Source organism: Mobula birostris, chromosome 4 (assembly GCF_030028105.1).
Source record: "Mobula birostris isolate sMobBir1 chromosome 4, sMobBir1.hap1, whole genome shotgun sequence".
Taxonomy (NCBI): Eukaryota; Metazoa; Chordata; class Chondrichthyes; order Myliobatiformes; family Myliobatidae; genus Mobula; species Mobula birostris.
Window position 1 is genome coordinate 164,712,855 of NC_092373.1, and position 17,932 is coordinate 164,730,786.

A 17,932-nucleotide genomic window follows, 5' to 3' on the forward strand; every position below is an offset into this window, starting at 1 on the left:
TGGCATACAATCAAAAGCCCTGGCAAACTTTTATAGATGTGATGTGGAAAGTGTGCTGCCCGGCTGAATTATAGCCTGGTATGGGAACGCCAATGCCTATGAGTGGAAAATCCTACAAAAGGTAGTGGATTTGGCCCAGTACATCATGGGTAAAACCCTCACAAACTATTGAACACATTGATATGAAATTTGGCCTAGAAAAGCAGTATCCATCATCAGAGATGCTCACACCCAGGCCATGATCTTTTCTCTCTGCTGCCATCAGGTACTCTCACCACCAGGTTCAAGAACAGTTACTACCACTCAACCATCAGGGTCTTGAACAAAAGGGGATTACTACACTCATTCTACTTCTGGTGTTCCTTCAATCGATGGTTTAAGGACTCCATCTTATTATCTCATGCTCATTATTTATTGCTATTTATTTATATTTGCATTTACAGTTTGTTGTCCATTGATCCTGTTTACAGTTACTGTTCTATAGATTTGCTAGTATGCCCAAACCTAAGAATTGAAAGGTTGCATGTGATGACACATATGTACTCTGATAATAAACATTACTTTGAACTTTGAACACAATTCTTGTTCAGTATTTTTCTTATAGTGGACGCATTAATGGAGACTTCAGGAAGTTCTACATATTTCTCTAGGTCTTTTACTGTTAACCTTGGGTTCTTTTTCAACTCTTTCAGCATTGCATGTTGTGCTCTTGGTATGACCCCTGCAGGACACCCATTCCTAGGGAGAGTAGCAACAGCACTGAACTTCCTCCATTTGTAGACAATTGCTATTACTGTGGACTGGTGAATACTCAGATCTTTAGAAATGCTTTTGTAGCCTTTTACAGCTTCATGCATCTCTACGATTCTTCTTTCAAGGTCCTCTGAAAGCTGTTTTGATCAAGGAATGGTGCACATAAACAGATTTTTCTTGAGAAGAGCAGGCTCTGTGGCACCTTTACAACCCACACCTCCAATTTCATCTCGTTGATTAGAACACCCAACTCCAAATAGCTTTTGTCAAAGGTATTACCCCAGAGGTTCACTTTTTTAACGTAGACTGTGATTGTTCAAATTGTGTACTCAGTATTGATGTGAAGTAGTACAATTTTCCATGTTCAGGCAGATTGTGTTTGTCTTTTATTGCGACTTGGATAAAGATCAGACCACAGTCCATGCGTAGTTAATGCAGTAATTAATCGCAAAGGGTTCACAAACCTTTTCTTGCAACTGTATGTCACTATTGTTTACTTATTTTTAGAGAAACTATTTTACTTTTATTGTGACCAATTGGTGTAAGTTTCTGTTTTCTCCTACTAAAATAACTTTTTATTGGGCATAACTACTGGATTGCTGAGAGTCCACACCCCAAGCTCGGGCTGATGCACAGTGTCAGTTGCATAAACACAAGAAAACCTGCAGATGCTGGAAATCCAAGCAACATACACAAAATGCTGGAGGAACTCAGCATGCCAGACAGCTTCTATGGAAAAGAGTAAACAATCACAAAATGTTGGAGGCATTTCATAACTGACTTCTCATCTTTTTTTCAGTACTGATGAAGGGTCTTGGCTCAAAACTGTAACTGTTTACTCTTTTCCATAGATGCTGCCTGGCCTGCTGAATTTCTCCAGCATTTTGTGTGTTGCACAGTCACTGCTGACTCTTGTTAAGACAGAGCTCATGTCAAAGCAATAAGAAAGGCAAGCATAATAATACATTGACAAATTAATACATTCCGAACTTACTTGTTTTCTCTTTAAGTAATGCCACTTGCTGTTTAAGGTATTCAATGACCTGGTCTGCCTCGACAGCCCTCTGCTCCAATCGATTTAGTAGAGCACGATCACTAGACATCCTTATCAATTGACGAATCAGAAACCTGAGAAAGAAGAAGAATCTCAGTGGTCACAAAGATGCCTATGCATAATATTGAAAGCTTCAAGTTCAGAAATGAGTTGTACAAGAACTAAATGTTCTATCAAGGATTTTTCATTGTTTCACAGCACAGATAATGCCGAACAGAATGAAAATTATCTTTTTTTTACAGAATCTGCTAATATCATTTAAGGCTTCAATACAATTCTAACTGGATACAAAATTTAGTACCATTTTCTTAAGCCAGTTATTCTTTGATGTTTCTGCTTTTTTTTTGTATTTAGTTTATCATAAAATAAGTTGTTACAGCTTCTTGGAAGACTATTTATTTTTCAGGTCACAAGCATTGCTGGTCAGGTTAGCATTTATTGCTTGTTCCTAATCTCCTCTAGATGATGTTTGTGAGCCATCTTCTTGCCCATTGTAGTCCTTCTGATGGAAGATTCAGTGCTATTGGGGAGCATCTCCCAGGATTTTGACTGAGCAACAATGAAGTAATTGGGACATACAGCACTTCCAAATCAAATCAGACAGCAATGTAGAAAAAATACAGGCGATGGTGTTCCCATGCATCTAACACTCTGCTCTTTTTGATGTAGCAGTTGTGTGTCTGGGAGATGTTGTCACACAACCCAGGCACACATTAAAGTGGCCTCTGTTTGATATATCACAGATTTTCCAGAATTCCAACTGTATCAATGCAAGAAATCAGCAACTTCAGGACAGAAAAACATGGGGCAAAGATAATCGAAAAGATGGGGTTAAAACATCAGTATATTGTATGGTCAGAAAAGGAAAATATTAATTTTCATTTTACATGGAAGATATTGTCTTTTCATAACTGGAATTACTTGATTTTGATTTGAGTAGTGTCTTTACCTAAAGCAGAGTGACAATTTAGGATTTGGTTTAAAAAGTGTTTCAAGTAAATAATGAAAATTATTAACAGGAAGCTAATCCATACTTGTCAAGTGTTAAAATTAAGGCTTCTGGATTTTGTAATTATACATCTATAAGTTTTCATCAGTTTTAAATTATTCTTCTCATGCTGCTCATCTGCTAAAGAATAATTTTAACAATAGTGTCAGGTGGGAGGTCTGATAAATTCTGTATAACATCTGGCGTTAATCAGTGCAAACGTTAGTCCACAATTTAGGCGAGAGTCAGGAAAAAGATGAGACATGGGGAGATAATTGTATAAATCAAATGCAGAAGCAATGAGAAGGAAGGGATGGGTAGGAAAGAGTGAAGCAAAGCAAAAGGCAAATAGAGATGCGGAAGCCATTCAGGTGGAAAGTCATGAACAAATGTTAACTTAATTTCTCTTCTACAAATTGCTGAGTACTAAGCAAGTTTTTCCAGCAATTTCCATTTTCCTTTAGGATTTTCAACCAGCCAAGAATTGGATCAAAAGCTATAAAGATGTAGTATGCTGGTATTGCAGGACACTAGCTTCACAGTTTTCACTATAACTCCTAATGTGGCATCTAAAGTCAGAAGATATGGACTGAAACAGCTGATTTTAACTATTTAAAAGAACATAGAATAGTACAGCACAGTACAGGCCCTTCGGCCCACAATGTTGTGCCAACCCTCAAATCCTGCCTCCTATTTAAGCCCCCACCTTAAATTCCTCCATATACCTGTCCAGTAGTCTCTTAAACTTCACTAGTGTATCTGCCTCCACCACTGACTCAGGCAGTGCATTCCACGCACCAATCACACTCTGAGTGAAAAACCTTCCTCTAATATCCCCCTTGAACTTCCCACCCCTTACCTTAAAGCCCTGTCCTCTTGTATTGAGCAGTGGTGCCCTGGGGAAGAGGTGCTGGCTATCCACTCTATCTATTCCTCTTAATATCTTGTACACCTCTATCATGTCTCCTCTTATCATCCTTCTCTCCAAAGAGTAAGGCCCTAGCTCCCTTAATCTCTGATCATAATGCATACTTTCTAAACCAGGCAGCATCCTGGTAAATCTCCTCTGTACCCTTTCCAATGCTTCCACATCCTTCCTATAGTGAGGTGACCAGAACTGGACAGAGTCCTCCAAGTGTGGCCTAACCAGAGTTTTATAGAGCTGCATCATTACATCGCGACTCTTAAACTCTATCCCTCGACTTATGAAAGCTAACAGCCCATAAGCTTTCTTAACTACCCTATCCACCTGTGAGGCAACTTTCAGGGATCTGTAGACATGTACCCCGAGATCCCTCTGCTCCTCCACACTACCAAGTATCCCGTCATTTACTTTGTACTCTGCCTTGGAGTTTGTCCTTCCAAAGTGTACCACCTCACACTTCTCAAAGAAAAATAACAATGTTAAGCAAATAATTTGACGGCAAAGAAAATCAAATTAACAGTTTTTAGAAATACCATTGTGACCAAGGGTCATTTGAATAATTTATATAAATGTACTAATATGCCAGCTATATGCGGACTACAGTTAAAGTTGTACTCAGACAGGCAGATTTATCCAATTAATTTCATTATTAAAAAGAATATACAACAGAACAGAATTGGAAAGAGTTGAGAAGATTCACTTTAATAACATGCCAAATTTTAGTCTGATTTTAAGAACGTCTGTTTTCCTTTATTAACTGCTAACGAAAATGGGTATTTGAATTCAGAAAAAAATCTTTCTACACTTGCCAATTTTACACTAACAAAAGATGATGATAATTATAGTGCAAACGTGGAGCTCAAAGACTCGTCTTAATTCTAAATTACAACATATATACAAAATGCCTACACACAGCTTTTGTTATCCCAGCTGTAGCAGGGAGAGTTTTAGACACTGGGAAAAAAGATATTTAAAATTTTAAGTGGACAGCCTATCAGTAGACATTTTGAAATGCACTTTACACCTGGTTATTATATAGTGACTAGAGCAAGGGTGTCAAATTCATTTTAGGTCACGAACTGGATTGGGCAAAATGCGACTTCATGCAGGCCGGATCAGTTGCGCACGCGTGGTCCCACAGCTTTCGTAGCCTTCATTTTTTTCAACCTGCTCTCATGTGTCTCAGTCTCTGCTATAACTACAAAGTGTTTCACTTTCCGAATTTCGTTTCTTATGAAGATTGCCTAGCAAGCAATATTTTTAAGATTGGTATTAACTTCCAGTCGTAGGCTACAAGAAAGTTGTGATGAGAGAGAGAAAACACAATGCTATTTTGGCTAAGATTGTTTTGGGAGCCACACCCTTTCTATTAATAAACAATTTGAAATCAAACATTAGCAGACAGAAATGTAGACCTAACGAAACAAATTGTAAATGTAAGCTACACAACTGCACCTAATATACACACATTCTTTTTCTCTCTCTCTCTCTCTTTTTTCTCCCTCTGTCCCTCTGACTCTACCCCTTACCCATCCTCTGGTTCCCCCCCTCCCCCTTTTCCTTCTCCCTGGACCTCCTGTCCCATGATCCTCTCATATCCCTTTTGCCAATCACCTGTCCAGCTCTTGGCTCCATCCCTCCCCCTCCTGTCTTCTCCTATCATTTTGGATCTCCCCCTCCCCCTCCACTTTCAAATCTCTTACTAGCTCTTCTTTCAGTTAGTCCTGACGAAGGGTCTCGGCCTGAAACGTTGACTGTATCTCTGCCTAGAGATGCTGCCTGGCCTGCTGCGTTCACCAGTCACTTTGATGTGTGTTGCACCTAATTTTTGTTAGCCTGCTTCCAGCAATCAAACTCAGACAATGAACACAGTTAGCCTCAAATTTTCATTGAAGTGATCACATTTACAATAATAGAAGTCAGAAAATGAATGAATGACAATATTATGACACTCAATATTTCATAATGCATTTTCCTTACATGTCGCAGTGCATCGAACAGTGTCACTCATTTTTCACTTGCTGCTTCCAGACTCCTGACATCTCTTGGCTTTAACCAGCCTGTCAACATCAGGGACCAGTTTCTGGGCAGTTGTGATTTTCATAATGTCATTTAGATGTCTGTGTGTCAGCTGCAAGTGCAGTATGGATTTGTTAATGTTCATTATGGAGAACGCCTGCTCACAGAGATATGTTGTCCCGAACATGCAAAGGATCTTTGAGGTGAAGTCTGTCATCTTGGGGTACATCGGTCCCAGGTATTGATAGAATGAGTCCAGACCCACAGTCTCAAATTTATATTTCAAAGCAGAGTTACACAGTATTTCAATTAGTTCCATTTGGAGTTCCTCTGGCACATCTGATGCTGCGTTGACGGCAAACAACGAGCAATATAGTGAGAATTCCTTCTTGAGCTGAGTGAAGACTTGGAAACGATTCTGAAACTCACTTTTCAGCCATGATATTTTGTCCTTGTACCTGTCCATGTTGTCATTATTCCCATGAGTGACACACACAGACTGCAAAGAGGGGGAATGAGCTGGGTTGCTCCGGGATAGTTGCATCTCCCACAGGCCTAATTTAATTTGAAAGGCACGAATGCTGTCGTAGTATTCTGTAACGAGTTTGTTGCGGCCTTGCATGTTGACATTAAACACATTTAAGTGCTCTGTTATATGCACCAAAAATGCAAGATCATGAAGCCAGTCTGGGTCATCCAGCTCTGCCACTGGCTTCCCTTTCTTGTTCATGAATAGTCCAATTTCCGCACGTGGTTGAAAAAAACGTTTGAGCATAACCCCTCTGCTCAACCAGTGGACTTCAGTGTGGTAGGGTAGGCCATGCCCAATTTTACTTTCAGACAAAAGAATGTCAAATTGTCGATGGTTGAGTCCCTTGGCTCTAATAAAATTAACCATTTTGATTACTACATCCATGACATTGTCCATTTTCAGGGTCTTCAGGGTCCTGCTCTTGGAGTATAATACAAAGAAAATTTCAAAATTCCTGCTCCGGATTCTCTGTCTGAACTTTCTCTTGGAGTTTCGCAACAACACCTGCCTTTTTCCCGACCACGGACGGTGCGCCATCTGTTGCCACGCTGACAGCGTGACTCCAGTCAACCCCCAGTCTGTCCAAGGCCTCAACGAGACTGGAGAAAACGTCGTTCGCTGTTGTGGTGTTTGTCATGGGCACTTATCTCCACAAACTCCTCGGTGACGGTCAAAGATGCATCAACACCACGAATAAGTATTCCCAATTGAGCTACATCAGTCACGTCGGTGCTCTCATCAATTGCAATAGAGAAGGCAATAAATGACTTCACTCTGTCTTTTAGTAGACTGTTCAAATCTCCTGCAAGGTCCCCGATTCTCTCCGCCACAGTATTTCTTGACAAGCTGATATTACCAAAAGCCTGTCTCTTCTCAGGGCACACCAGCTCAGCCACCATCAGCATGCATGCTTTGATGAAATCCCCCTCTGAGTATGGCTTCGACGCAGCAGCTACTTTGTTGGCAATAATACAGCTGGCCTTGACAGTTCCATCATGAGTCTCCCGACTTTTGGGGAACACTAATAGCTGTTTTTTTCAGAGCTGCTTCAAACTTGTTTACCTTTTGTGTTCTGAATAGTCCTGCGTACTTGTCATATTTTTCTCCGTGTGATGTCTCATAGTGTCGTTTGATATTGTACTCTTTTGCCACAGCCACTTGTTGCGAGCATATCAGACACACAGGTTTGCCGTTGACCTCAAAGAAGAAAAGACGATCTTTCCAATTATCGTTGAATATCCGAACTTTGATGTCAACTTTTCTTTTCTTGGAAAGCAGTTTGAACCACAGCAGCAAACAGTCTCAGCCTGTTACTTACCTGAGTACTCTGTGTGTTTATACTGTGTCTGAGGACATAAGTGGGGCCTAGTGGTCTTCAGTGCAGGGTGGTAGGTGCTTGTGCACAGCGGGTGGTTAACTGCTGCCTATTGTTTTCTAAGTACACACAACAAGCTGCCGGCGCAGCAGGCGGCACAGACAGCGGTGGGAGAGAGAGCGGCTGCCGTACAGATACATAATAAACGGTCGTGAATATACTTTTCCCCTCCCAAATCATCCTGCGGGCTGGATTGGACCCCTTCGCGGGCCACATCCGGCCTGTGGGCCGGTAGTTTGACACCCCGAGACTAGAGGATACATCAAGGATGCTTCATTCCACACTGCATCATTTGTGCTGCTATTACAAATCAACAGGACACTAGGTTCAAGAACATCTACTTCCCTGCAACCATTCGGTCCCTGAACCAATCAGCACAACCCTAATTACTAGTTTAGAAAGATTGCGACAAATCTGCACTACATTTGACCTTTTTTGTTGTAAACGCATTGGCTTATAAAGATTGTGTATAATGTTTGTTTATGTTTTCCTTTGAACACTGCTCATACGCTATTTGCCTGTGATGCTGTAAGTAAATTGTGAATACATGTACTTGCAAATATCACAATAAATGCAACTGAGTACTATACAAGTACAAATTAACTAATGAAAAAATATTACCACAGTCACAATGGACAAATTCTTAAAAGTCAACTTTTGCAAATTAAATACAATTCCGTGATCACTCCCTGCATCTGGGAAACACCCTCTTCTTCAATTTCAAGCTCAGTGTCTAAATTAGGTTGGAGGAACAACACCTTATATTCTGTCTGGGTAGCCTCAAACCTGATGGTATGAACACTGATTTTTCGAACTTCTGGCAATGCCCCCCCCCCGACATTTCCCCACCCCCTTTTCACTCTCGCACTTTATCTCATCACCCGCCCAGCACCTCCCTCCTTTTCTTTCTTCCATGGCCTTCTGTCCTCTTTCAGACTCTCCTTCTCTAGCCTGTATCTCTTTCACCAATCAGCTTCCCAAGCACTTTACTTCATTCCTCCCCACTTCATGTTTCACCTATCACCTTATGTTTGTCTCTCACCTCCCCCCACCTTTTAAATCTATTCCTCAGCTTTTTGTCCTCCAGTCCTTTTGAAGGGTCTTGGCCCAAAACATCAGCATTTTCCATAGATTCTGCCTGGTCTGCTGAGTTCCTCCGGCATTGTGTGTGTGTTGCTCAGTATCTGAAATTTGATTTCATATTCAAAGCTGCTGCATATGAAGACCAATACAAATATTATGATTAGGTTTGTTTGGCACCCCAATATAACAAAGAATTTTGGTTTTGATCAAATCAACTAAAGATAGAATACAGAACATTACCGCACAAGCTCTTCAGCCCATGCTGCTGCGCCGACCTTTTAACTTACTCCAAGATCAATCTCACCCTTCTCTCCTGCATGCATAGCCCTCCCTTTTTCTGTCATCCATTGCCTTTTTAAGATTCTCTTAATTGCCCCTAAAGAATCTATCGCTACCACCACCTCTGGCAGCACATCACATGCACCTACCACTGTGTGTAAAGAATCTACCTCTGACATACCCTCTCTGACATCCATCTTCAAATTAAGCCCCCTCATATTGATTTTCTAACCACCACACTGCAGATCACATTGTATAAGGCAAATGCTAACTTCTATATAGTCAGTTTTTTATTTTAGGATTATCATTTTGAAGAAGGCAAAACCTTACGAAAATACTTAGCCTTTGAAAAATAAGTAAATAATGAGGACTGGATGGTGACATTCTGTTGACTCAAATGCCAGGTTCAATTCTCACCTCGATTGGTGTCTCTGTGCCCTTTCCATATTTTCCCCATGGCTGCAGAAGTTTCCTCCCACATGCCAAAGACATGCTGGCAGGTTCACTGGCTAATTTAAATTATTTAGTGACACGGTGTGGAAGCAGGTGTTCTGGCCCAACCACACCCATGTGACCAATTAACCTACTAACGTTTACGTCTTTAGAATGTAGAGGAAACCCACATGGGCACGGGAAGAACATACAAATCCTTCCCAGCGGGAGCAGCAGCGGGAATTGAACCTAGGTCGCTAGTGTTGTAATAGCGTTATATTAACCACTCTACTACCACGCCAACGAGAGGAAGGGTATACCAACTTCCATTCCAGTTTTCTTATTCTACGTTCATACAGAAAACAGACCAATTCACCTAAGCTAGCAATGCTGTTATCTGAAAGATTTCATGATACTGACAATAAAGTAAAGAGGCATTTTTTTTTAAAAAAGGCATGACTAAAAATACAACTTAGGAAACAAATAATGAATTATGTGTTGGTGTAATGGGTAATTTCAAATGAGCATCTGATTGTAATCTTTAAACCTAACTCTTAGACATGAATATTTAGCTCCCTGTGAATGAAGGATGGGTTAAATACCAAAGGTTAAGGGACGGCAGGTCAGTCAGAGCCATTCTGCAGAAGTTATTAGCTCTGGAGGAGGACTTCAGAAAAGAGGATACATGGAGACAGTGATGAAGAAAAGTACTCTGAATATTAATAGCAAGTCAAAAATTAGATGACCATGGACCTGGGACCCATTATCATGATCAAGAAGGAACTAACGACTTACTTAGAATAATAGATTTCTTTGAATTCTTGAAGTACACAGGACATAGTATGCAAAAGCAAAAGAAGAAAATTGATGGTGTGCAAGTTACTTTCACTAGAATCGACCACACATGGTGGGTGAACACCACGTTATTTTGGTATAAACTTAATTCCAGAGAACAATAAACAGTTACAAGTATTTTGTGTTAAAATAAAGCTATTATTGAAACATTTGAGTAAATTAACATTAAAAAAAGACATCTACTGATTCCCTTTAAATAGTCCAATTTGATAGGTTTTGTAGCTGAAAGTGGGAAAGCACAAAAACATTTGAGGAAGTCCACAAACACGTGACAAGCTGAAAAGTTATTGCACATGAAACCAAGAAATATTTTACAAGAATGGAAATGCTCAATCTTGTCATGCATTTATTCTGACATGTAACTTATTTCAGGAAAACTCTGCCTTCCATCAACCCTCATATTTTGAACCCAAAGTTAAATCTATCCAAAACAAAGTTTGGTGCAGCACCAGAAGAAAAACAACCAGGTTTAAGATAACATTGAAAAAAAATGCCTTATGACATTACTAATCTGAAGCAGAAATAATGGCACAAATAGCTATTTCTTTTTTCAGATCTTGGCTGATTAGTTATGCATTCCTGAATTTTCCATTTTATTATAGATACATTCCTCTCCATCTTATAGTGAAAAATCAGTTGTGAAGCTGTAATTTTCCCCTTGTTCACTTTCTTTCTAATGTCCAGCTAAATTATTTCATGTTCCTTTGGCAACTTTCTCCATGCTGATTATTCCACAAAATATTTTTATGTTTATATAATATGGAAAACACTTGTCAATGTCTTGTCCAATCTGTCAACCACAGCTGTTTTTAAAATAGGCACGGTAATCAAATTTTCACAGAACTGTCAAAAAGAGACCCTTTTTTCAAAATGCATTCACACTAACTGTTAGATGAAACAAACAACTCTTTAAAGCTTGCAATCAGACAATTATAAGACCATAAGACACAGGAGCAGAATGTGAGGCCATTTAGCCCATCGAGTCTGCTTCACCATTCCATCATGGCTAATCCTGGATCCCACTCAACCCCACACACCTGTCTTCTTGCCATATCCTGTGATGCCCTGACTGATCAGAAAACGATCAACTTCCACCTTAAATATACCCACGAACTTGGTGTCCACCGCAGTCTGTGGCAGAGCATGCCACAGATTCACTAATCTCTGGCTAAAAAAAATTCTTCCTTACCTCTGTTCTAAATGGTCTCCCCTCAATTTTGAGGCTGTGCCCTCTAGTTCTGGAGACCTCCACCACAGAAAACATCCTCTCCACATCCACCTTATCTATTCTTTTCAACATTCTGTAGGTTTCAATGAGCTCCCCCACTCCCCAACATTCTTCTAAATCCCAGTGAGTACAGGCCCAAAGCAGCCATACACTCCTATGTTAACCCCTTCATTCCCGGAATCATCCGCGTGAACCTCTTCTGGGCTCACTCCAATGACAACACAACCTTTCCGAAGTAAAGGGCCTAAAACAGTTGTTAATACTCCAACTGTCGCCTGACCAGTGTCTTATAAAGGCTCAGCATTATAGAAACATAGAAAATAGGTGCAGGAGTAGGCCATTCGGCCCTTCGAGCCTGCACCGCCATTCATTATGATCATGGCTGATCATCCAACTCAGAACCCCGCCCCAGCCTTCCCTCCATACCCCCTGACCCCCGTAGCCACAAGGGCCATATCTAACTCCCTCTTAAATATAGCCAATGAACTGGCCTCAACTGTTTCCTGTGGCAGAGAATTCCACAGATTCACCACTCTCTGTGTGAAGAAGTTTTTCCTAATCTCGGTCCTAAAAGGCTTCCCCTCTATCCTCAAACTGTGGCCCCTCGTTCTGAACTTCCCCAACATCGGGAATAATCTTCCTGCATCTAGCCTGTCCAATCCCTTTAGGATCTTATACATTTCAATCAGATCCCCCCTCAATCTTCTGAATTCCAACGAGTACAAGCTCAGTTCATCCAGTCTTTCTTCATATGAAAGTCCTGCCATCCCAGGAATCAATCTGGTGAACCTTCTTTGTACTCCCTCTATGGCAAGGATGTCTTTCCTCAGATTAGGGGACCAAAACTGCACACAATACTCCAGGTGTGGTCTCACCAAGGCCTTGTACAACTGCAGTAGTACCTCCCTGCTCCTGTACTCAAATCCTCTCGCTATAAATGCCCGCAAACCATTCGCCTTTTTCACCGCCTGCTGTACCTGCATGCCCACTTTCAATCACTGGTGTATAATGACACCCAGGTCTCGTTGCACCTCCCCTTTTCCTAATCGGCCACCATTCAGATAATAATCTGTTTTCCTATTTTTGCCACCAAAGTGGATAACTTCACATTTATCCACATTAAATTGCATCTGCCATGAACTTGCCCACTCACCCAACCTATCCAAGTCACCCTGCATCCTCTTAGCTGTGAGGAGGATGCTAACACTGCCACCCAGCTTCGTGTCATCCGCAAACTTGGAGATGCTGCATTTAATTCCCTCATCCAAGTCATTAATATATATTGTAAACAACTGGGGTCCCAGCACTGAGCCTTGCGGTACCCCACTAGTCACCGCCTGCCATTCTGAAAAGGTCCTGTTTATTCCCACTCTTTGCTTCCTGTCTGCTAACCAATTCTCCACCCACACCAATACCTTACCCCCAATACCGTGTGCTTTAAGTTTGCACACTAATCTCCTGTGTGGGACCTTGTCAAAAGCCTTTTGAAAATCCAAATATACCACATCCACTGGTTCTCCCCTATCCACTCTACTAGTTACATCCTCAAAAAATTCTATGAGATTCATCAGACATGATTTTCCTTTCACAAATCCATGCTGACTTTGTCCGATCATTTCACCACTTTCCAAATGTGCTGTTATCACATCCTTGATAACTGACTCCAGCAGTTTCCCCACCACCGACGTTAGGCTAACCGGTCTATAATTCCCCGGTCTCTCTCCCTCCTTATTTAAAAAGTGGAGTTACATTAGCCACCCTCCAATCCTCAGGAACTAGTCCAGAATCTAACGAGTTTTGAAAAATTATCACTAATGCATCCACTATTTCTTGGGCTACTTCCTTAAGCACTCTAGGATGCAGACCATCTGGCCCTGGGGATTTATCTGCCTTCAATCCCTTCAATTTACCTAACACCACTTCCCTACTAACATGTATTTCGCTCAGTTCCTCCATCTCACTGGACCCTCTCCTTGCTTTTATATTCTATTCCCCTTGAAATAAATGCCAACATTGCATTTGCCTTCTTTACCACAGACTCAACCTGCAAATTAACCTTCTGAGAATCTTGCATGTGGACTCCCAAGTCCCACTGCACCTCTGATGTTTGAACCTAATCCCCATTTAGATTATAGTCTACACTATTGTTCCTTTTACAAAATGCATTATCATACATTTTCCAACACCGTATTCGATCTGCCACTTTTTTGTCCATTCTTCCAATTTGTCTAAGTCCTGCTGCAATTGCATTGCTTCCTCAACACTACCCACCCCTCCACCTATCTTTGTATCATCCGCAAACTTTATCACAAAGCCATCAATTCCATTATCCAAATCACTGACAAACAATGACTGACTCCTGAGGAACACCACTAGTCACTGGTAGCCAACCAGAAAAGGCCTCTTTTATTCCCACTTGGTTTCTCCTGCCTGCCTGCTCTATTCATGCCAGTATCCTCTAACACCATAGGATTTTATCTTGTTAAGCAGCCTCATGTGTGTAACCTTATCAAATGCCTTCTGAAAGTAGAGCTGTACAGCACAGAAAAAGGACCTTCAGTCAAAAGGTTCATGCTGAACAAGATACCCATCTAATCTTGTTCTAGCTGGTGTATTTAAGGAGCCAAATGTAAAGTTAGTGCAGTAAAATGTTTTCTTTAGAAAAATATGGGATACAGTTCTAAGTATTAATGTCATTCAGTGAGACATCATTCACATGGCATCAATTTAAATTGCTTCATATACAATAACCTGTACAATCTAGAATGATAAGAGTATTATAACACAGACCAATTTGATTGAAGGGTCTTTTTTCCATCTTGTCATGGCCCTATCTGCTTGGTAACATCTTCCTCAGACAGAGCTCAGAAAAGTGCTCACTTCAGGAGTCTAGTGCTACGTATTAGATACTTGTTAGAGATAAGTTGCCAACATGTCTCTTGTTTAACTTACTAGCCAAACCTACCTTGAGGGATCTTTCCAAAAGTTTTACTTAAGTCCATGTAAACCTTGTCTACGACTATGCCTTAAATTTTCTTAATTACCACCTCTAAAAACTCTAGACTTGTGAGGCATGTTCTCCCCTGAACAAGACCATGCTGGCTCATCCTAATGAGTCCTTGCCCTTCCATGTGAACATGAATCCTGCCCCTCAGAATCTTCTCCAACAACTTCTTGACCACTGATGCAAGATTCATAGTCCTGTAATTTCCAGACTTATCCATAATGCCATTTTTGAAGGTTATAGTTACTGGTTATTCAAAATCCTTTGGGATACCCCCCTTTTCTCAGATATAGAGAATACTATGGTGGATTTGGAGCAGAAGCACTCCGCCACTGACATGTAGTAACCCCTTAAAGCTCTGTCAGGCCTTGAGGCTTGCTACTTTTTTTGTAGCAATATGGCTTTTTTAAAACATAGAAACACAGAAAACCTACAGCACAATACAGGCCCTTCGACCCACAAAATTGTGCTGAACATGTCCTTACCGTAGAAATTACTAGGCTTACCAATAGCCCTCTATTTTTCTGAGCTCCATGAACTTTTCAAGGCACATTTATTATCAAAGTATGCATGCAGTATACAACCCTGAGATACACCTTCCCCACAAACAGAAACAAAACAAAAACTGTGGAACCCATTCAAAGAAAAAAAAATCAAACACCCCCTCCACATACGCAAACATCGTGCAAGTGGCAAGATAAATAACATGAGCAAAAAAAACACAGAATATAAAACTCAAAAAAAAATTTTTGAGCAACACACATCAAAGTTGCCGGTGAACGCAGCAGGCCAGGCAGCATCTGTAGGAAGAGGTGCAGTCGACGTTTCAGGCCCAGAACCTTCGTCAGGACTAACTAAAAAGTTTTTGAGGATGTGACTAAACACATTGATGAAGATAGAGCAGTAGATGTAGAGTATGTGGATTTCAGCAAGGCATTTGATAAGGTACCCCATGCAAGGATTATTGAGAAAGTAAGGAGGCATGGGATCTAAACAGACATTGCTTTGTGGATCCAGAACTGGCTTGCCCACAGAAGGCAAAGAGTGGTTGTAGACGGGTCATATTCTGCATGGAGGTCGGTGAAAAGGGTGTGCCTCAGGGATCTGTTCTGGGACCCTTGCTCTTCGTGATTTTTATAAATGACCTAGATGAAGAAGTGGAGGGATGGGTTAGTAAGTTTGCTGATGACACAAAGGTTGGAGGTGTTGTGGATAGTGTGGAGGGTTGTCAGAGGTTACAGCGGGACATTGATAGGATGCAAAGTTGAGCTGAGAAGTGGCAGATGGAGTTCAACCCAGATAAGTGAGAAGTAGTTCATTTTGGTAGATCAAATATGATGGCAGAATATAATATTAATGGTAAGACTCTTGGCAGTGTGGAGGATCACAGGGATCTTGGGGTCCGTGTCCATAGGACACTCAAAGCAGCTGCGCAGGTTGACTCTGTGGTTAAGAAGGCATACGGTGTATTTAATCGTGGAATTGAATTTAGGAGCCGAGAGGTAATGTTGCAGCTATATAGGACCCTGGTCAGACCCCACTTGGAGTAGTGCTCAGTTCTGGTCGCCTCACTACAGGAAGGGTGTGGAAGCCGTGGAAAGGGTGCAGAGGAGATTTACAAGGATGTTGCCTGGATTGGGGAGCATGCCTTATGAGAATAGGTTGAGTGAACTTGGCTTTTTCTCCTTAGAGCGACAGAGGATGAGAGTTGACCTGATAGAGGTGTATAAGATGATGAGAGGCATTGATTGTGTGGATAGTCAGAGGCTTTTTCCCAGGGTTGAAATGGTTGCCACAAGAGGGCACAGTTTTAAGATGCTGGAGAGTAGGTACAGAGGAGATGTCAGGGGTAAGTTTTTTACTCAGAGAGTGGGGAGTGTGTGGACTGGGCTGCTGGCAACGGTGGTGGAGGTGGATATGATAGGGTCTTTTAAGAGACTTTTCGATAAGTACATGGAGCTTAGAAAAATAGAGGGCTATGGGTAAGCCTAGTAATTTCTAAGATAGGGACATGTTCGGCACAACTTTGAGGGGGGAAGGGCCTGTATTGTGCTGTAGGTTTTCTATGTTCTAAAACACAAAATTGAAAGAGTCCAGGCATATTCAGTTCAGCTCAGTGTTCATTATTTGCAGGCTGTCCCAATTCAAAGTCACCCAAAACAGCAACAGAAGAAGCAGCGACCAGAAACACATAATGTGAACTACTGAGTCCAATCCACAAATCATGTCAATTTTAACTTATCATTCAAAACTGCAGCAAAGCTGGATGGAATAGACTGCTGTGGAATACTGTTGAGCATGTTGACATCAAGCACAGATTCATAGTTGATGTAAATATCATATGGATATGCTATTGTTGGGAATGGTGTCCAACTTCGACCCACTGCCAAAAAAAACAGAAACTTTTTGCTCTTTTCCTTCATTGTTACTCATTCTGCAAACTTTTAATTCAAAACACATTTTTTTTTACTAATTTCAAACAAAATTGGAATGCATGTGTCAAGTGTGAAATTGCAAATGAATCTGCATTTTGGCTTGGAAGAATTTTAAGTGATTGAAAATACTGCAGTGTACAAATCAAGTCCCACTGGTTTACAAAAATGTGCTATTTATTTGCTTTTTGATGTTATGTTTCTGTTAAAATATTTACATATTCTTCCCTTGCAATCAACTCAATGCATTCATGGAAATCAAAATTTCCAATTAATGCTTTTTCTTCCTTTGCCTTCACCCTGACCTAAACACAACCATGAAAGAGAAGAATGAAAATTCTACAGCTCCAGAGACTTTTGTTTTCACTCATACTCCATACCATCTGATCTGCCTTAACTCATCTTCAAATAGTCTTTTGTCTGACACCTCACCCCCCCGCCAAGCTTACTTTGAAAACTGCAAACCTTCCACCCTTCTTTCAGAACTTAGTGTTGCTCTCTTCCTCCCATCATGTTATTCTTTACTCAGTAATAACAGTAAGAGCTCAATAACTTAAGCTCCGCTCTAAATAATTTCATAAATAACCCTGTTTGTGGGAGCTTGCAGTGTCCAAACAGACTGCTACATTTATGTACATTTAAAAGGCTGTACTGTTGCAAAAAACAAATTTAATTGACAAATTTGACACCACAGTGACAATAAACCCGATTCTGATTAAAGGTAATTAATAGTCTGATTTTTCCGGGGCACCCCAAGGTTTTTGAAATTAATTATACACAATTTCCTACTGGACCCAAAAAGGACTTCTGATGAAAAGCCGTTGACATGAAGCATTAATTCTTTCTTTCCACTGTCTGACATGTTGAGTACTTTGTTTTTACTGTAAAATTTGTTGCCAGCTCTGACTTTGGTCTGGTATAATCAATGTTGCAATGGAAAACTTAAAAAAAGGCAACTATGATGAATGAACAT

General features: G+C 40.8%; 1 protein-coding gene across 4 annotated transcripts in view; it reads right to left on the minus strand.

Annotated features, from left to right (window-relative positions):
• The window catches only part of aimp1a (aminoacyl tRNA synthetase complex interacting multifunctional protein 1a), a 68,953-nt gene that overhangs the window by 41,977 nt on the left and 9,044 nt on the right, over window positions 1-17,932 (minus strand). For all 4 annotated transcript variants that reach the window (XM_072256392.1, XM_072256393.1, XM_072256395.1 and 1 more), the window contains exon 2: window positions 1,748-1,881. In XM_072256392.1, coding sequence (XP_072112493.1) covers window positions 1,748-1,881 — 134 coding nt within the window. The remainder of the gene's footprint in view (window positions 1-1,747; window positions 1,882-17,932) is intronic.